Here is a 21132-nt window from a genome sequence, read left to right on the forward strand (position 1 = left end):
ACCGCTCTCTTCCTGCCTTGCCGCACAGCCGGTGTTGAACTAACCCGAGACTAACTCGCGCGGGCCTTCGCTGAGAGGTACTTGCGTGCCGTGCTCTCCTGTGTGTGTCAGCAGGCCACGGAGGGCGAGGCTCAGCCCATGACCGAGGTGGATCTGTTCATTTCCACACAGCGGATCAAAGTGCTGAACGCGGACTCCCAGGTACGGCCTTCCTACGGGCTTATGATCGATTTTTACCACATGACCACTTTTCTTCCTGTTCAGCCATAACAAGGAGGGCAGTGCATGGCAGTAGGTGAAGACGCCACTGAAGATGAGTCAGTCTCTGAAAATGTTATTTTGCGATAATAATATGTACGCAAAGAAAATATATTTTCAATTATTTCTGATTTCTGAACAGTGTCTTCTCCTAAAAATGTAAATAATCCTAAATAATTTTTCTAATATTTACTGCAGGCCATTAATTCTTCTATTTTCAAGTTGGTTAGCTAAAACTTATTTGAATCTGTTTGATTAAAAAAATAAATAAATTTGTAGAATGTGTGTGGAATAGTTGTTTCTGTAACATTTTATTTTTGTCATGAATTTTTAAGTAAATTGCTTGACACAAACCAAAACGCTTCTTAAATGCAAATTTTATTCAAATGCGCAGACATAATATGAAATAAACAAGGTTTTTTGACACGAGCAGCTTCATATGAAGGAACATCATTATAACAGTAAATGCATTAGCCACGTTCTCAAGTAGTATATTCAACAAGTAAAAGCACTGGAATTGGTTAGGACTGAAAAAAACTATTTTAATTTCAAGTAGTTAATTTTTTCATATTGTCAGGTGCTAGGTTCTTGTCATATTTATATATTTTTATCACACACACACACACGCGCGCGCATCCCCCTTCAATCCCTGCCTCTAGTGTAGCTCTCAGCTGCGGCACCGCTGATTTCCCCCCCCTTCTGTTCTCCAGGAGACCATGATGGACCACCCTTTGAGGACCATCTCCTACATCGCCGACATCGGGAACATCGTGGTACTGATGGCCCGGAGGCGGATGCTTCGCTCCGACTCGCAGGAGAACCTGGAGGCCTCTGACCCAGCTCAGGATGAGAAGCGGCAGTACAAGATGATCTGTCATGTGTTCGAGTCTGAAGATGTACGTTTGTAATGAACTGTCAGCATGGCGCTCTATTGACTACACCACAGTTTATCACCATGCCCTCTATATGCACATTATATCTCAGTTAGGCTTATTTGGGACTTTTTGCTTAATTGTGATGAAAATGACCAATTTGAACCTTACTGTAAGGATGTTGTGCGGCATTACGTCATTTAAAGTTATTTAAAGTAAGATCTATTTGCCTCTCCAATCGCACAATCACATTAACCACAGGACACTCGTCTGACTGGAATTGACCTCGAATAACATTTGTCCAGATGGCTCTGATATGCTCCCTTCTGAGTGGGATTGATCCGGTCTGTCCCGATCTATCGTCTGAAGTGCTGCAGAGAAAGAGCCGTTATTCATTACATAAACATGGCTGGTTTCGTCAGCTGAGCAGTATTTTTAGCTTGTGATAGGGTGTTTTCACAAAGTTTTTTTTAGAATGATGTTAAAATGAAAGAGAACCAGCTGCAACTGACCGCAGTGTTTATGTTCACATTGAAAGTGAGCTTTAACGAGAACTCTGTTCTCCTTCTGGTCCTCTTTCACACTTATGACCACTTGCTGTTCACAGCACAGGTCCTTCAGAAATCTGTTACACTGCATTATGGTTGGTGCGTTCACGATTCAGTGCCGGTATTTTTTAAATGCAGAAAAGTAACAAAACAGAACTGATATAAAATACCAAAATGGTTTAAAAACAAGACCAGCACAGAGGTGACATATTCTACTGGAGAATCACACAATCCATGCAGTCATTTTTCTCCAGTTTGTTTTCAACAATGAACAAGTGATGGCCATCAATGGCAAGTGTATGACAAACCTCGACATTCACAGTAAATAAAAACACACAAGTCAAGCAGACCACAGTATGAGCCACAACCAATCCGTACCAGCTTGGGAGGTGATCCAAGACTGGTTAGTTTTGGGGGTGGGTCTGAGTTTATTTGACATGTTCACATATGCATAACCATGACTCACCAGTCTGAGACCACTTGAAAGGCTAAAATGGTCCAAGCACGAATACGCCCTTAAAGACATTATTTTCAGACATGAAGAAATTGATTTTGATTTTGTCATTAGAATGACTTCCATTAGAATGACTGTGTGGTTTGATAACTGTAGTTATAAACCAAATCACATATTCGATGGTAACAGCATTTATCTGATGGTCCTATTTGTACTGGCCACCAACTTCTCTCATGGACTTTGCTGGATGGTATATTTACAGTCACTTTTCTGGACTTTGCTGGACGGTATATTTACAGTCACTTTTCTGGACTTTGCTGGACTGTATATTTACTGTCACTTTTCTGGACTTTGCTGGACGGTATATTTACTGTCACTTTTCTGGGCTTTGCTGGACGGTATATTTACTGTCACTTTTCTGGGCTTTGCTGGACTGTATATTTACAGTCACTTTGCTGGACGGTATATTTACTGTCACTTTTCTGGACTTTGCTGGATGGTATGTTTACAGTCCTTTTTTCCTGTCTTTCCCTCAGGCACAGCTCATAGCACAGTCCATTGGCCAGGCGTTCAGTGTGGCCTATCAGGAGTTTCTGCGTGCCAACGGCATCAACCCTGAAGACCTGAGCCAGAAAGAGTACAGTGACCTCCTCAACACGCAGGACATGTACAACGACGACCTTGTCCACTTTTCCAAGTCCGAGAACTGCAAAGACGTAAGCACAACAACGCACAGTGTGTAGACGCTAGAGGGGTGACAACATGCATTGTTGACATCATTCAGTATTCAGTGTACAATTTGTGATTGTGTGTGTATGTGCATGTATGTTTCCGTGTGTGTGTGTGTGTGTGTGTGTGTGTGTGTGTGTGTGTGTGCTGTACAGGTTTTCATAGAAAAGCAGAAGGGAGAGATCCTCGGAGTGGTCATTGTAGAATCTGGCTGGGGCTCCATCCTGCCCACAGTTATCATCGCTAACATGATGCATGCTGGGCCGGCAGAAAAATCCGGAAGACTGAACATTGGAGACCAGATCATGTCTATTAACGGCACCAGCCTGGTGGGGCTGCCTCTCTCCACCTGCCAGAGCATCATCAAGGTATAACTTAGCTTACGATTCATTGTTTCAAATGATTGAAAGAGGTTGGTGGTGTTATAGCTGTGGTTTGTTATGCAAAGTATGGGATAGAAGTTCAGAGTTGTGTGCCGCTGGCTTGCCACCGCACAATACACAATTACCAGCATGTTTAGGCGTTAGTTCACTGTTCCCAGTTAGAGATAGCTCATTATATACTAACCCTCAAGTACAGAGTAGAATGATGCATTGATTTGACACAGTGGCCTCAGTTCTCGTCACTGGATGTGTCCTTTGCTCCCAAGGGGCTGAAGAACCAGTCCAGGATCAAGCTGAACATCGTGCGCTGCCCACCAGTCACCACTGTCCTCATCAGACGACCAGACCTCAGATACCAGCTGGGCTTCAGCGTGCAGAATGGCATTGTGGGTATCTACTGAATGAGAATACCTAAAAAAGGGCCAGATTCATAAGACTACACTACGCAAAACGTAAAAACACTGTATTTAATTACCATTCATGAAGTCCCCGTGGTGATCATTTGCACACCGGTGTCAACTTAACTGCGGTAAATTCTCCTGTGCCCAACGTGAAAGGCGATCAAAATTTATATGTAAATGATCCATGCATATTAAAGACCAATGCCAAGATGCACATGACTGACTAACCCCAGCCGTGAGACCAGTGATATGTTGTAAACTGCCGGCTGCTTAAAAATGTAACACTTTTGGAACTTTCATCAATATGGGAACTGTATGGTTGCACTTGAAGACTTCTTTTATTTGGTATTCCCACATTTTTCTCCCTATATTAGTCATAGCGCCTGTTCCATCAGGTAATTCTCCCATCGCACAATACCTGCCAACCAGGAAGGGTAATGGCTGTCACATGCTTCTTCCAAGGCATATGCAGCCAATCACAACGTCTTTTCAAGCTGCTGCTCGTGCAGCATCAGGGGGAACACTTGGAAGATAGCACTATGCAACCCCTTCTAATGCAAGAGCTCACAGATATCCATGATTGGTGGGTGACTGACTGGCATTTGATTAATGGGTGATTGACCCAATCACAGACACCCATGATTGGTCAGTGTCACTGTAAGTGACAATGAGGACAGTTTTACTGTCTCTGGCTCCCAGCCACAGGTGGCTGTGGCATCTTCGGGAATCAACACCTAAACTTGCATTGCTGTGGCGATAGTTCCTGGCATTCTAAGATCCTGATCAATCACGTCAATTTCCTCTTCGTGTTGTGCTATTGCAGTTGCAAAGTTCGCCATCATTTACACACCAAAAATGTGGATTTTAAATAAATTTGTCAATTAGTGAAAATTAGTTAATGAGTTACAGAAAAGTTCATTGAGGCAACAACCAGGTAAAGTGCCATTGGTACAGGATTAGTTTTTGCATAGTGGTGTTCTATTATGAATCACAAACGTCATATGCAAACGAGGACAAAATATACACCATATTTTATGCAAACAGTAAAACGTGGCAGAATTACACATGTATGAATGAGGAGACGTGTTACCATGGCACTATTTGCTGTTAACATTATGTTAAATCAGGCGATGTTTTACGAATTTGGCCCAAAGAGTGAGATGAGGTGATCTTTTCTAAATTCCGCAAATGCAACAAATCTTTTAAATACCACAAATCACTCCGTTTGGCCTCTCAAATCCTCTCGTCTTCCCGGAAGATTTGCAGCCTTATGCGCGGGGGGATCGCCGAACGGGGCGGAGTCCGTGTTGGCCACCGCATCATCGAGATCAACAGCCAGAGCGTGGTGGCCACGCCCCACGAGAAGATCGTACACATCCTGTCCAGTGCAGTCGGGGAGGTAAGACAAGTTAAGGCAAGGTTTTGCATCTCAGCTATCTCCCCATATTCCACATGATATCAGGGTCGTAACGAAGCTATGGAACAGAGTGCCCTGCTTTCTCGGGCACGCTGTGGACCGTGGGCTGTTGCCATGACAGCATCCTTCTGTCTTTCTCTAAACAGATTCATATGAAGACGATGCCCGCTGCAATGTACCGTTTGTTGACAGCCCAGGAGCAGCCAGTTTACATCTAAACCAACGGCGCCACCCCTCGACCTCTGACCTGTCCTCGTCCGACCTCACACCTAATCCCAATCGGAACCTCACGTTGACTGGCGACCGAGTGAGCAAATCGAGGTAGGCAAGTTCCATGAAGGTTCCCCTTTTGTCTTTCTCCTCTTCATTCCGTGGCCCTCCACGCCCGTGTCAGGTGGGAAACGGAGGAAGAGGCAGAGAGGAAGACGGACCGAGATTCTTCCAGCTCTGAGCGCAAAACGCGTGGCCCCTTTTCCAGCCGTCCTCATTTTCCCTCTCCCTCCCTGCGCGAGCGTGTGCGAGAGGTGCGCGTCCTCACCTCATCCCTGGAAAAACACAGACAGAACTTGCCTTTTCACTTTTAACTTTCTCCCCCCTGCTTCTTACTTATTTGACCGTGGCAGCCATCAGACATTCCAGCTCGAGTCTCATCCACTCCCGTTTAAAAAGGGCAGCTGTCCGAGGAAGAGAGTGTGGAGAAGTGGACCAAATGTTTTATGGAAACTGTGTTCTCTGAGTGTGAATTCCTGAGTAGATGGCTAATTAGATTGAACAAGATAGCTCTCAGCTCCTGAAGAAATGTTGAATTCCATATAGTAGATAATGTACAATGTGGACTATTAATGCCTTAACCAAGTCATAACGCCATACTTTGAAAGAAAAAATCAAATCAAAGTTTTTCAGTGCATGATGCGCCATGGAGAAACATGAGATGTTTGATCTTCTGATCTGACATGATGAAAAATGCTATTTAAGTCTGGCTGGTATGGCATAATAACCAAATTTTTAGAAATTAGCTCGTCTGTTGGTTAAAATCGTATCAAATTATAGTTACTAGTGATTTTTTTTTTTGTTTCGTGTGATGCTTAGGATGCAACCATTTATTAACTTTTAGTTCACAAAATAGTTATTTGTTGTTTCCCCATCACATGTAATTTGATATTTTGTGACTGAATACTGGAATCATGTTCTCTGTATCCTGGTGTACAGCACACATTTGGTTTCTTCTTTTCTAGTTTTTCTTACGGAGCCTTCATATTTAAGGATGATGCGGCTGTTTTGATTCGTTCATATTTTTAGTATTTAAGTTTTAAAAATTTATACTTGGGGGGGCGGGGGGGATCTCTGCCTGTATATTGACTTTTCTTCTAATATTATTTTTCTGTTTTTTCCTTCCACTGAGAGAGCAGTCTTTTTTACCTCGTGGTAAATAATGTAGTACACCATCAGACGAGTTTGTTTTTACCATTTCAGATAACGTGAGTTCCTACTCTTGTATAACATCATGTTTTCAGATGCACCATGCATCAGGGTATTCTCATGAAGCTATCCAAATCAGACTAGAGTTTTGAAGTTTGGTCGAGATTATTGTTAATCTGTGCGATAGCCCCAAAAACCCGCTCAAGGACTCTAAGTGAACAGTGTGGATCAGTCTGGATTGGCACTTTTAAAAGACTTAAATATTTAAATAGGTACGTACAGTTTTTGCAAACTGTTCTTACAAAGCACAAAGCTGCAAATCTGATAAGTGCTGCATTATAAATTTCAAACTTCTAGAAAATCCTTGACTTTCCAGAAATTCCAGGAACTCTTCTTTTCTGGAATGTTATTGCAGTTTCCTGTACTACTTACATTCTTTCCAAGGCGGGTGTGTCTTATGGAACCATCTTTTCTTGTAGAGCGCACACACACACACACACACACACACACACACACACACCCACACCCACAAAGACATTCTTTAAAATGGTACTATACAGTATCCTGGCTGATCTTCACTAGCTAAGTGATATGATACTGTGATAGAAATTATACCACAATACAGAAATACAAATATTATGATGTTAAAGTGATATGATTCATACAGCCTATAATTTTGTACAAGAAATCCAAACTCTCACATTGTTAATGGTACTATGAGTTATGTAGTCTGGCTGTCTCTCACAGTTGATGACTGTGGTGCCACCCTGTGGAGGTACACCGGTGTGTCGTATCCACAAGCTGTTCTTTTGCACGGGTTGCTCCAATCTTGACCCCTCCCTAAACATTCTGGCCTTACTATTTCTGTCATTTTTTTAAAAAATATCTTCATTTCCACTGAAGCATAGAAAGGATGACTTCACAGGATTTTGTTTTGGTTTTGTTTGTTTGTTTGGTTTGGTTTTGTTAAGCATGGTATGCATTCCCATTTATGCTTGTAGTGGGTGTGATGTGTGATTACATTTACTCCACCTTAAACAAAACCAGCTGGGTAACTGTAAACAAATCTAAGTATATATTTATATACACATATACGGTACAGTATACACATCCAGTTATGCACAGTTGTACAGTTCACAATGATAAGAAGTCTTACACGTGTAGCACTCTGTCCTGGAACATTTCTCCCCATGGACTGCTCCAGGTAAAGGAAACACTTGCCTGAGTGATCCCCATTTAGCTGAAATTGTGACACGTTTTCAGCACATTCTGACATGGGCCGTTGCTTCATTTAGCTAATTTTTGATGACATGCATCGCAAAAAGCATGATGCACATAATCACTGAGTAGAAATGAACTGAATGGAAGGTTTCCGTTGCATATGAGAAAGGTGAAAGGTCCTGTTTATATCACAGTAAAAGTGTGATTTACCAAATGTTGGACAGCTGAGAGGCAAGAATACTACTGTTCAAATGTAAACAACTTTACACCTCAATGTCCCAGACTTCCACACTGTACAAAACAAAACAAAACAACCCCCTCCCCAAAGAATACAGGCATTCTGTAGGAAATCTGGCCAAATTAGCAAGATTTAACAATGCTGATGGCTTTAGTGATGGTTTATATGAATGGCTTATTCAGTGAATTTCTGTAGTTACACAAGTGGCTTGATATGGTGCATTATTAATGAAGGAAATAACCCTTTCATGTGTAGGGCACATAGATAAGACAGATGTGTGGATTCTACTTGAAGGACATGAGTAGATTGTTGCAGTGGGTTTGACTGTAGTGTTTATTATGCACTCACTCTGAATGTATTCCAAATTATATCTGTTTGTCTATATGTCTAAGGTAAAGAAATAGGAAAAACCACTTTCTGTAAAGCAATGGCAATGTTTATTTATTTGCTAGCTTTTCTGTGATGAATTATTGAGCCACATTCCTTCGTCATAGCAGGAATGTTTGTAACAGTATTTAAAAACAATAAATGACTTACTGAAAAACACACGATGCCTGTTGCTTTTGCCTTGAAAGAATCCAGTCCTCACTACAAAGTCTGTACTACAATCATTCTGTTTTACTGTGACATAGAAAGCTGCTGTTTTTGATACATGATTGTCATGGTTGTCATGGCTTTAAAGTTCACATCTTGATTTTCAACCGATGAAGGGTGAACATCCGAAGCAGGAAGTCTTCAGGCCGCTCCGCTGACCTTTAAAACATATTACCCATGCACACTGAATTCCACGAGTAGGACAGTAGATGGAATACCGAAGATAAATGTACAAACAATACGTTTAGAATATTAATAAAATAATTACAAATCTGCAGGTCACATCAAGTTCAAAAATATATTTGTGGGCAAGAAAACTGGGATGACTGTAAGGCTCAAAACTGCCCCAGTTTCATTTTTATAAGAATTTAACCAAACAATGTATTAATCCATGTTCTAGTATTTTATGTGAAAGAGTACATCCTTTGTAAGAAATCATGATCATTAGCATATAACAATAATCGTTCTGTTGCTTTCCATCGCATTATCTCAGCTGTGCCAAAGCACAGAAAACTCAATACAGAAAACTCCCAACTTCTAGTGCGACCCACAAAACACACACACCCCTGCAACAAAAAAAAATAAGTTGAAAAATAATAAAAACCACAAATGATGACAGCTGTTTTGTTTCAGCTTCTTGCCGCTGAAGGCAGATGTTCCTTAGCTCCAGAGCAGACGTCAGTCTTTCTTTCTTCGGCTTTCAGATAACTGTTTCCTGGGACACTCCCATCAGGCTGTGGGGCCGCTCATGTGGGAGGCGTCGGGCTCCAGGCCGCGAGCCCGACCGAGCCTCCTTGCTGGCCAGGTGCAGCTCGGCCAAGGTGAACGTGCTGAGGTCGCCGCAGCTCCACAGGTGCAGCAGGCCTGGCTGCTTTCGTAGGGGCACCGTGTTGGAGGTGCAGTCCCACCGAGGCTGTCTGGTCTGGGTTGCCCGTGACGACCCACCACTCCCGGACATCACCTGGAGCGCAAGAGCCACAGCTGGAACTCTTGTTTGGCAATAACAACCACTATATTTACTGCACATCTAAGACTGCTTAATATCTAATATTCCAGGCGTCAACCAGCTATGAAATGTGCCTTAAAATTACAAAGGCCTTTTCTTTTGTGTCTTTTCCGTGTGTAAGATTCAAGTGGATCTGTTGGCAGAAATGGAATACAGTATACTAATGTTTTCATTTGCATATAATCACGAGTTTTCGTTATCTTAGAATGAACCCTTCATAGAGTTGTCTCCCATCAGAGGCCTCCATGTTTATACAATAGCCCAGAAGGGACAAACTAAACACTGGCTCTATAGAGTACCTGAAACGACATTTTACATTTTTGGCACTATAACGCGGTTGCTGATGGCCAGGTGAGGCTGAAGATACCCGTTTCCTGCAGGCCAGGTAATCTGCACCAGTCGAAAAGCAAGTTGTGTGATAGCTGTAGCTAGCACAAGGGCATGGGCGTAGTTATCAACAGAAACGTAACCTTTTCCTCCCGGGTCAGTATTAAAAAATAAAGTTAACTGCTACGAGGATCGTATTTATGCGAAAAAGAAAAAAACAAAAAACAAAAATCCGGTGACATTACTGAGAGCCTCAACTGATTAAGTCATAGCCAATAAACATGACAGGTAAAAACCCTTTGGATCTCGGGTCTGTAAGATCCGTAACGTTAATGGTAGTCTATACGCTGTCTCGCAACCAGACTAAACGCCTAATATAAAATAGCTTTTTACGATGCATTCGGTAATGTTAGCTTGTATTAGTATGCAAAACAGCTTTTTCCCCCGCAGTGTACCACAATGCAGAACAAGTAGGCTAACTGTAATAATCCTACATGGACGCTATAACAGTTTTACAGCTAAATACAGTATCTACATATTTATCTAAAGAAATCTCATCACTTGACATGTGACTACCTGGTGTGGTTGGCAATAATTTTGTGGTATTCATCGCCGCTAAATGGTACCAAATTCACACTGCCTTCAAATAAATAAGATTATAATAAATATCAAATAAATAAGATACATTTTTAGTTTCACAAATAATGCATTTTTTAAAAAAGCGTGCTGGCTTGTGTCACCTGGTCTATGAGGCAGGCGCAGCGCAGCACCTCCTCCATGTGCTCCTCGTCCGAGCGCAGAACGCTCGTGATGCTGTCGATCAACTCCCGCACCTCTCGCGTGAGGCTGCACGAGGACGACTGCTGCAGGAACTGGGCCACCAGCAGCTTGGTGTCCCTGTAGCTCTGGTAGTCGACCATGGAGGAGGGGCGTGGCCGACGAGGGCCCCGCCCCCGCCGCATGGTGACAGCGGCTGGCCCCGCCCCCATTTCCGTCTGTGTAGCCGCCTCACACCTCATTACTGCGGGGGGGTGGCGAGAAGAACGGCAATTGAGGAATGAATTGCGCTGTGTTGCAAAGTCTCTAAGGGGAACTTTGACAGAAATGTTGACTGAGAGGTGATGGGCATCAGGCAGCAAATGTCAAATAATAATTATGCTAATTTATCAGTTATCGCACTGTTAGTTTTTGAGAAAAAAACAATAGGTTCCATTCATTATATTAGTTTTTTACGTGTGCCATGTTCTTCTGGATCCACTGAAACGTATGTGTATTCCATTATAGCATAAAAACCTGGAATGTCTAATAACTTTTGTGTGCTTCCAGTTTGACATGACATGGAACAGAGCCTAAAGATTTGTCCGCCCCAGAACTCTAACCCCCACATACGGTCCCTAAAGAACCCCAAATCAAAGTGGTCCTTTGTCCACCTTGATGAAAAATGTTGTGTTTTTACAAAACAATTTGCTCAGGTCGACCAGGCGCCTCAAACAACCCACGGTGCGCCGTTCCTTACAACGTAATGGCTCCGAATGTGCTACGTATCTTATCCTGAACTTGTCCAGGTACCTTTGGCAGCCAGGTCTAGGAGAACAGGGTCACTGTTGGACCTGCGCGTCCGTGGCCTGCGGGCCTTCCTGCTCACTTTGGCGGCCATGGGCACCTGCACGGGCGGCACGGGGCATCGTGGGGGGCTTGGGGTGGGGCCCGGCAGACACCTGCCTGAAGAGAGAAGAGTAACCCTGCAGGTTTAGAATGTGACTCCATCGTACGGCAGAAGCAGAGAGTGCTTCAGGGGAGGACGGGTCACTAAACTGTGATTATATATACACAACACGCACAAAAACCACAAAAAAAAAAAAAAAAAAAAAAAAAAAAAAAAAAAAACTAACTAAAATTTATCTAGGCAATAAGTATTTCTGGCAGCAAATAAAGCACTTCTGTTAGCAAAATGTGTGGAAGTGTGTCTCGTCCAGTTTCAGACTAACACTGTTTGTTGCCAGTTCATATATGTGCAGACTAAAATAGACAATTCAGTGGACAATACAGTGAACGTATTTGAAAAGAGTCTGAGTACATTTACTCAGTTTATTTTGAAATCATTCCATCTTCGATCATTGCAACTCCAAATCAGGCCATCTTATCATCAACAGGTGGCAACAGCTCTACTGAACTATAACCAGATAATTAAACAAGCCCTAATGTATGAGATATACAGGTATTTTGTCATTAAAGCAATCGGCTGAATACAGGTTAATTTTAGCTTCCGCAGAAACCAATGGAATCATTCGTTTTCTGGCCCACAATACCGTGCACTTGCAGAGGAATCGGGAAAAGAGAAGGAGACATGGGGGGGCCACTAAAATACATTCCATTTCAGGAGTGATGTAATTGTGGGTAACCGTGAGGTTATACCACTTGCCTATTTTGAGTAAATATAGAAACGGAACTGTTAATATAGTCTCTACCCAAGGGCACTGCTCACATAAATGGTGTGAGATGAATTCAGACCACAATCTTCAGTGAGAGATGTCCAGCTCGAGACTGCAAGACTGAGGCCATGCCGATATCTTTAATGTCAGAAAAGCTTGTAATGTCAGAAAAACATCAAACATGCGTATATTGCGATTCTCTTTGCGTTCCGTCGTGCTTAACGCCAGTGAAAGGAAGGAACATGGCTCACCGTCGTTTACTATATCCATCACAGAGCAGCACGAAAGCCCTTCTGTAGGATCCGACACTTGAGCCTCGGAGCCCTGCACCTGATATAAACACAGTGTCAGACTTCTCATGGCTGAGCGCATGCCAATGTAAGTGACAACTCCTGCATGTTAGTGGGTCTGGTGAAAACCCACAGAAAGTGATGAGAGGTCAGTCAGACCTAGGGATGCAAAATCTGGGGAAAATATTTAATTACAATTCTTAAAACCAATATTTTGATTAAGCTCTGTGTGTGTGTTTTTTTTTATGGCGTATGCATTATCTACCAAGCATAATTGCAAGCCTATTCCTTGTTCCGACATACCGTGATGCAATTGCCACTACTGTTTATTTACACAGCATGAATATAAAACTGTTAGTCATTGTCATGCTAGAACCAAAAAAACACAAATAGAAACAAACTAAAAGCTAGAAAGAAAAACCCAAAACAAATAGTGTAAATCTTACAAATCTTTTAAAGAACCTTGACAATGTTGGTAGTGATGGGTTAAAAAACAAAAAAAAAAAACAAAAAACGCATGCTTCCTCAACCCTAGCTGTACCTAGCCCTAGCTAACGCCACGCCTGCTCACCAGAAGGGGCGGGGTCTCCACAGCTGCGACGGCCTCGTAAGGGGGAGGGGGGTCCAGGGGACAGAAGACTTCCACGCCTTTGATCCGGGCGCCGTATATATGGGGCAGTGGGATCACGCTGTCCCCGAACATCCTGGCCAAATGGACACATTTCTCATGAAACGTGCTCCAGCAGCAGGAACTAGGTGAAGGCACAGGACGGCTATAGGCCGGCCTACCCCCGCGCCATGAAAACGGAGTATATCGCATACTGTAAAGCTCCTCTGAGGACCTTTACTGTGCTGTGCAGAACAGAATGCACTTGAAGGGGCTTTTCATGGGTGTGTGTGTGTGGGGGGGGGGGGGGGGTAATCCCAGCGTAAATGGAGTGTAAGGTCGAGAGCTGGTATGAGGTAATAAATCTGTCTGGCTGAGACCGTATCCTCTTAATTTTGCTACTTATATTCTTACCATCAACAGTCCTATTGCTTTTCACTCCTGTTGAACTTCAAATATTTAATAAACAATTATTTTTGTTCGTTCAAAAGTATTTCTTATTAAATTAAACATTTAAAATTATTAAGTTATGCACAAGTTATTTATAATGTGCTCTGGAAATATTATTGAAAGACACATATCAGGGTTAGGAATCTTATCATGGTCTCATTGTTTTATATAAATCAGCTGGAAGATGTGGGAGGTTAAGCGCTTATGCAGACCGGACGGTGTGGGCGTGGGCGAGGTCTGGTAGGTCTGATACCTGCGCGCCAGCCGTGGGGTACAGGAGTAGATGGTGGAGAAGTAGGATGGAGGTGGTGCGGGCGGCACAAATTCCTCCGGATCGGAGAAGCGCTGCTGCTCCTCTCTCTCTTCTGGAACATTCTGCACCTCCACCTGCCAGAGAGGAATAAAGTTCCCACACCTGTCAACCTGTCAGCAGCTAAGCACGTGGCCCGGGTTACTAAACGCTTGTGAAACACGTTCGCCATGTGCGAGCGTGTGGACAGGGTACAGCAGAGCTGGGCTCGTGTCATCGAGATTATATGTCAGCGTGTAAAAACAAGGCACGAATCTAACCTTTATTCCAGTGTGAAATGGAACTGAACCGGGCCCTCTCACCATGCATGGTCGTCTGGCAGAGAAGATCTGGAGGTATCGGAGAGCAGCTGCGATCAGACACACCGCTGTGGTCAGCGCGTTCAGTGCACACAGCGCAAACAGAACTTTCTGGAACAAAGAAGCACAAAACGTAATCCGGCCTGTGGGACCGCACAGAGATAGATCGCGTGCAGCATTTCACAGCTGTTCTCATGCACCCTCACGTTTGTATGTGAGGTGATGTGAGGTAATGTAAGGTATGGCAGGCACTGCAGGCCCAGACCTTAAGCAGTATTCGCATGGTCTCGCACGAGTGGCCAGCGTAAATGCGTAGCAGCTTCTCGTCCTGACACTGGCTACTCGGGCTCTCGGCACAGCAGTTGCAGATGTCGCCGCGCTCGCTCTGAAACACATCCGAGTGCTCCGTCAGTCTGGCATCTGTTGGGATCATCTGTTAATGGTGGTTAACCGCCTGTAGTCCATCTGTTGTCTTGCGCAATTCATCAACTGCCCGCCTCCCTGTTCGTCACCACTCGGGTCGCTGACCAGATACTGCCGCAGAGATGCCGACGTGGTAGTGGTACGGCAGCGTGTGTCGTGTGTGTGCGTGACACACACTGTGTGTGTGGGGGGGGGGGGGGCACAGCAGGGCTCCTGGTGTTTTCACATGCGTCAATGTCACTGCCAGCATTGATCCTCTGCTCAGAAACATCCGATAGAGAGCTGGTTGGCTAACGTGTATATAGGAATAAATGGGCTATCATTAACATACTGCAATAATAAGTATATTCAACAATATATGTAATGCATTAAAAAACTAAACATTATAATATTGTGTTTAATAAAACAGTAAAAACAAGCCCTTGAGGTTGAGGGGGTTTTTTTTGTTTGTGTTTGCACAAATCCGAGATTAGAGTCTTTTAGGGCCTGTTGTTTTTCAGACTGAATTGTTGCTGCTCACAGATACAGCAAGACTGAGGCACATAGAAGCAAGACCGACAAAGTCCTGGAAAGAAGCAAGGCTACTGTAGCAGAGCCGCGTAGGGCATTCGAGGAACAACCCAGTTCAGATTCAACCTTCTGGCGGCAAAAACTGGCTGCACCTAAACACCTGATTCAGGAACAGATGGCAAAACTAGGACTGTAGTCTCCTTTACTCAAAGAGAGAAAGAGAGAGAGAGAGAGAGAGAGATGGGGGGGTAGAAGAAGGCCAGTGTGGTGGGTCAGCTGTATGAGCTCGGGATCCATAGATGAGCAGACGGGGCTTCACGCTCTATTTCAGGGCGCTGACCCTGACTTGGATTCACTCTGCTTATAGATTAAAGTTGCTTTGGCTTAACCGATAGTGCTTACTCTGGCTAACCAAGCCAGCGGCCCTGGCCAAAAATAATGTCTGTCTATCTTACAGTGGTTTAGAATAACATTTTGATGGAACTGGAGCTACTCCACCTGAATTTCAGAATGTGTAATATGAGATATATAATATAATAATAAACCAAGATGAGGCAAATTATATAGCACTATGCGTTATCTGCGGAAAGAGCCATCTGAGCTATGGCTCGGCACCTGGAGAGAAATAACGGAGCAGCGTAGCAGCGTAACGGATCTGAACGGAGCAGCGTAGCAGCGTAACGGATCTGAACGGAGCAGCGTAGCAGCGTAACGGATCTGAACGGAGCAGCGTAGCAGCGTAACGGATCTGAACGAGGCAGCGTAACGGTTCTGAATGGAGCAGCGTAGCAGGGTAACGGATCTGAAGGCGATCTCACCAGCTGACAGAAGTTGGAGTTGGACACCAGCTGAGCTCCCTGGCAGCAAAGGATGAAGGCTGCCAGGTTCAGGAGGATACACACCACGGACAGCAACACAAACAGGTTCACCTGAGAGAGGAAGACACAGAAAGACACAGAGACACAAAGGGCAGGGGGTAGAAATATGGCAGAAAAGAGAGAGAGAGAGAGAGAGAGAGAGAGAGAGAGAGAGAGAGAGAGAGTGAGTAAGGATAGAGAGTGTGAGAGATCAATAATCAGTTCTGATGATAAGTCCTGATAAACTTACAGGTTTATAATGGGACTTCATAAGTTATAGATACATTACCTGTTATTTAGGTTATGTATATGTCCATAACCTAAATAATAACAATCTTCTTCAATCTTTAATTCAAATCTATTCAGCACAAACCTTCCTTTAGTGACAGGAAACCAGAAAATGTGAATAAAATTAATATTAATGTTAAAATGAATCAAGTCCTCACTCTGGCATACCAAGCTCTTGCTATTCAGTATTCTACAAATCTTTATAGTTTTATATGCACTATAATACATGCTAAAGCTGCACACTGCACAGTACGCTACAGAACAATGCTTTCTGTGTGTTTAAAGAATAACAGAGTGTCCTTGTATCTGCGCTTACACTGGTACAATGTGACCTCTCTGCTGTCACATGACTACACGAACATCATTTTCAAGCAACCCCAGGGACACAATAAAGGTGTGATTACAGTAACATATGATTCCTGTGTGCACCAAACACGGACAGGTGCCCAAGAACTGAGGAATTTAGTACCGTCCATAATGGAATCTACTATAAAATCTCTTCATGAAGCTGTTCTTTCCACCTTCACGGCTAATAACATTATAAACACCATAACGGCAGCATATAGACAAGGAGCGAATGAATAATCAAAAGCTTTCTGATGACTGGAGGTTATGACTGCAGGAGATGAGCGATTTGTGATATGGGGCTTCCGGCTGGAAAAAAAAAAAAAAACAGGATGTTAAAAGCCTGACATTAACCGAGTTTAATCTCGAAACGACTACTTGGATGGCCTACTCGAGGAACAAAGCGGCTATCCCACCCTCTGCCTCTGGCATAAACACCCGTACGAGGTGGAGTTTGTTCCCATGGGAAGAGCAAAACGGGACACCTTGAGGTTCGGCTAATTAGGAAAAAATATTGCTTCAGACCACGTGATTACAGAGGTCCAGTGGTAGTGTGAGTCACTGCCAAAAAAGTACAACCCTTTCTCCATCGATCGAGAGAGAGGGAGAGACACGTACCAGCAAGAGCATGGGTCTCTTCCATGTTGTGAGGCCGATGATCCCTGAGAGGATGACCTGAGGAGAGGGGAATCGATACATTCAGTACAGTGCACCTGGACCAACAGATGACAGGGACACTTCGCCCCAGAATGGTGGCTTGGGTAACTCTAATTAAAAGCTAATGGACCAATGAGCATGCATTAATTTGCATAATGCTATCCTTTTCCAAGAACACATGCACAATGCATCTTCATGGGGCCAAGGGAACTTTTTTTCTTCGTGTTTTTTTGACCCTTGTTTTGGCTGGTGTTTGTGAGGACTTCCGAAAACACACTTGCTCAGATATCTGTCCACAGCTGGCTCACTTCCACATCAGATAAATGCCTTTTTCCTTTGGACGTTTTGACTGCTATTTCCTGTTTCCAGTTTGTATGTACCAGTCAGCTGAGTGGAATGTTCTAGAAAAGTATTTCTATTACCATTTAGTCATTTGTATTTTTTTTTTTTTTTTAAACAATGCAAAATGTATTTGTATAGCATATTAACACAATGATGCTTAAACAAAATGATCAAAATGATGTAAAATGATCATAAGGTAAAACATACACAATCATAGCAGGAAAAGCAGCTAAATCTTAATAATATGACAGACATTAAAATAGTTACGATCACTACACCAACTCAGCTAGAGTTAACTGCCAAAGTAAAGAAATGCGATTTCAGGATTGACTAAAAAATATCCAACGATTGAGCAGTCCTAATTTGGGAAGGCACGGTATTCCAAAGAGTCACCTAAACCTGGATCACCTCTACTCCTGACCTCTGACCTGGGGTCTCTTAAAAGCACAAAGTTGGCTTTCAGTGGAAGACACACCTCTAGAATCTCTGATGGTACCATCCCATTCAGGGCTTTAACGCCCAACTATGAATATCAATATCTATGAATATCTCAATATCAATCCTAAATCCTAAACTATAAAATCATAAAATCCATCCTAAATTTCCCTGGTAATCCAGTGATGGGAACGCCAGAAGAGACAGTGTAGAATCACACTTCCTTCTCCCAGGTAAAAGACGAGCTGCAGACTACACAGTGTCAACGGATCCTCGCCAACATATAAGGAATTAATTAAAAGAATGAATTTAATGAATATAATGAACAGTAATATAATGGAAAAGAATTAGAAGCGCGAATGACATTTTTAAAATCATTAAAAGACAAATAGGCCTTTGTCTTTGCTAAATCTCTTAACTGAAAGAAACTATTTTTACAACAGAACTAATCAACTTATCAAAATTTAAAGCGCTATCAGAAATCACGCCTAGATACGTGGTCTACTGTAGCAAGCTAATGAACCAAAAGCAGTAATGTGCTTGTCCAAAAGTCTTCAGGTCGTCCAAACATAACCATCTCGGTTTTATCTTCATTCAAACAGAGGAGGTTTAAACTCATCAAGTTTCTTATATCGTGCAAGCAAAAAAATAAACAAACAACAACACAACAACAAAAATAAAGTCTGGAACATTGTTGCTGAGAGAAACCCAGTTTGGGCAGACTGAATTACTTCAGCATTAATATTGTGAGCTGGGTGCAGTGGGGTGAGGGGTGTCTCTGGCGCTGTAGTGTATCTCCTCATTGTGCTCGAAATCCCTGGCGGTGCCCCTGCCTGGCAGAGCTACCACATACCACCCCTTATTTCTGAGGAAGTGGGCAGGGTTTGCAAATCAAAGACCTTTGGCATCCTGAGAAAACATTAGTGTATGAGGAGGCGTAAGTCTCAACAGTTGCTATGTGACCAGTGCCATCTTACAGCACCGCCCCATTGCAATGTGGAGCTCACTTCCAGCAGCAATACTTGACAGGAGAAACCTCAACACTCGCATGCATGTTTTCGCTCACAACACAAGTGCTAGGGAAACACTTTCGGCATAAACAGATTAAACAGAACAGAGTAAAGAAGGAACATTGCGCAAACGTTTCTGTGTCGTAGAAGGGTAACTCCTAAGTTTGTGCCATATGAGTTTCGACAGCTTCAGTAATGTTTATAACTAGTTCCAAACACATCAGCGGCCTGTCACCCTGAATCACGCTGTTGTGTAGATTTCATTACGCAAGAGATAAAGTAATATCATGTACTCCGTTGTGCAGTTTAGAGCGAATTTCTATACGTCATAACAGTGATATTGGGCTACTTAAAACAAAAGCATTCAAATCAGTGTGATACCTGTTGATGCGAACAGCTTATTTACACATTTGCATCTTGTTTTGCCGAAAGCAATCCCTAGTGGAGGAAAAGAAACAGGCTACAAGTTTGGCTGAAAACGAAGGTACAGTCTTCCACGATACTCACTGAAGATCCTGCCCAGAACGGACAGGAATTCCTTATGGGGGGCGAGCTACTGAGGGACAGAGCCCCGAAGGAGAGCGCCACCATGGCGCAGCCGAGAACCAGCTGCAGCAGCCCGAGCGACAGCAGCGGTCGGCCGGGCGGCCACTCCGGGATGAGCCCGGACTGAGATCCAGGCGTGCGCGACGGAGCGGCGGGCATGCGGCGGTCGCGGCTTCTGTAAAACGAATCTGAAAAGTGTGGGGCGAACGAAGCCCCGGTTAATCGGCAGCAAGATCCAGGCAGGACTACTGGTAGAGACATTGGCAACGCGCAAGCAGCAAAGGAACAGCAAGCGGTAAACGGACGCGAAGCGCTGACGGGCGTTCCTTCATTTTACTTCAAGTCAAGTAAACCGATGTCGATTGACAGTCCGATTGCTTGTATACCCATGCTCTTTCGAGGTAGCCGAGTTTTAGGGTTTAAAATAACTACTCTCTGTGACCTGGTGCTCGGATTGCGTTTCGCATTTCTTGGCCGAGAGACAGGAAAGGCGGAGGACGGAGGACGAGTGGGAATAGGCCACAACCACGTACAGAGTAGCGCGGATGAGGGAAGAATATTGATTATATTTATTATAAAATTACGTACGCGTGTACTGCAGTGTGTTTAACTAATAAAATAAGACGTAGAAATTGACCTAAAAATGGATGCAAATATTTTGCGGTAGAGAATGTGTTTACAAAGACAAAGATAATGCCGTAAATATAAATACTGCTGACAAGAGCCGAATATGTGTTGAGTAAAGGTATTCTGTGGCGATGGTTTACGGCTCAACGGGGCCCAAGCACATTTCAGCATGTATTCGCGTGTAGCCGTCGATGAGATGGCACCCCATGCCCCACGTTCACCAATCTATGTTTTGTTTTAGGGTATTGTATGGTATTCTGTTTTAAAACCAGCCATTTTTTGCTTTAGAAAGCTGAATTCAACAATCATATTATTCAGATTTGGCATAAAAGTGAGGACCAAAGTGCTCAATAAAAAACCGATTCGAAACAAACTTTTCTTACGTCAACGGGATTGTACTTTGGATGTTTGGTTTGATGATATTTTGACACTGTGTCAATGCTTGGTCTTGAGAGTGTGACTGATATGTGACCATAAGACATTTCTGGTAAGCCCCCCTGATTAGTCCTAGACCTGGTCTGAAATGGCTTGCGTTACACTTTAGCGTTTAGAATAACAAGGAAGTCGACACACATCCAGACGCAAGGAGTCTGACTTCATTAGATTGTTAAACCGTTAGATAAGAATCAACAGTCTTGGATTCATTTCTGAACGATGCAGTCTAAAACATTACAATTTAAATTGAAGCCACTTATGCACAGATCAAGAAAATATTTTTAAATACAATAAATAATAAAATGTATTTTGCTGATCTATTTATCTTACAGTAGGCCATATATTTTCATTACATAACATTTTTATGTGATTCAGTTGTTATTATGGATGTAGGAGCATATT

At 43.2% G+C, this 21132-nt stretch overlaps 2 protein-coding genes across 9 annotated transcripts in view; one reads left to right on the forward strand and one right to left on the reverse strand.

The window, feature by feature from the left end:
* The window catches only part of apba1a (amyloid beta (A4) precursor protein-binding, family A, member 1a), a 35240-nt gene extending 26754 nt beyond the window's left edge, over positions 1-8486 (forward strand). For 6 of the 7 annotated variants that reach the window (XM_035529530.2, XM_081715082.1, XM_035529532.2 and 3 more), the window contains 7 exons: positions 115-201; positions 969-1154; positions 2669-2848; positions 3017-3229; positions 3511-3630; positions 4904-5044; positions 5209-8486. In XM_035529530.2, coding sequence (XP_035385423.2) covers positions 115-201; positions 969-1154; positions 2669-2848; positions 3017-3229; positions 3511-3630; positions 4904-5044; positions 5209-5280 — 999 coding nt within the window. In that variant the 3' untranslated portion in view covers positions 5281-8486. Of the gene's footprint in view, positions 1-111; positions 202-968; positions 1155-2668; positions 2849-3016; positions 3230-3510; positions 3631-4903; positions 5045-5208 lie in introns of all 7 variants that reach the window. The other variant, XM_081715081.1, reaches the window with a different exon arrangement.
* A 52-nt stretch (positions 8487-8538) lies between these two features.
* fam189a2 (family with sequence similarity 189 member A2) lies at positions 8539-20728 on the reverse strand. 2 transcript variants are annotated; one of them, XM_027006299.3, is made up of 11 exons: positions 19630-20728; positions 17297-17353; positions 16007-16117; positions 14521-14640; positions 14217-14366; positions 13900-14033; positions 13161-13293; positions 12551-12629; positions 11437-11589; positions 10608-10888; positions 8539-9495 (listed from the first exon to the last, which is right to left on the reverse strand). In XM_027006299.3, exons 1-11 carry the CDS (start codon positions 19927-19929, stop codon positions 9235-9237), a joined length of 1779 nt encoding a protein of 592 aa, XP_026862100.2. In that variant the 5' UTR covers positions 19930-20728; the 3' UTR covers positions 8539-9234. The 2 variants fall into 2 exon arrangements, with proteins under 2 accessions (XP_026862100.2, XP_026862101.2); XM_027006300.3 differs by having other exon boundaries at positions 14259-14366; positions 19630-20727.
* Between the last annotated feature and the right edge of the window lie 404 nt (positions 20729-21132).

The sequence above is a fragment of the Electrophorus electricus genome, chromosome 5 (assembly GCF_041902795.1).
Source record: "Electrophorus electricus isolate QZ-2024a chromosome 5, ASM4190279v1, whole genome shotgun sequence".
NCBI classification, from domain to species: domain Eukaryota; kingdom Metazoa; phylum Chordata; class Actinopteri; order Gymnotiformes; family Gymnotidae; genus Electrophorus; species Electrophorus electricus.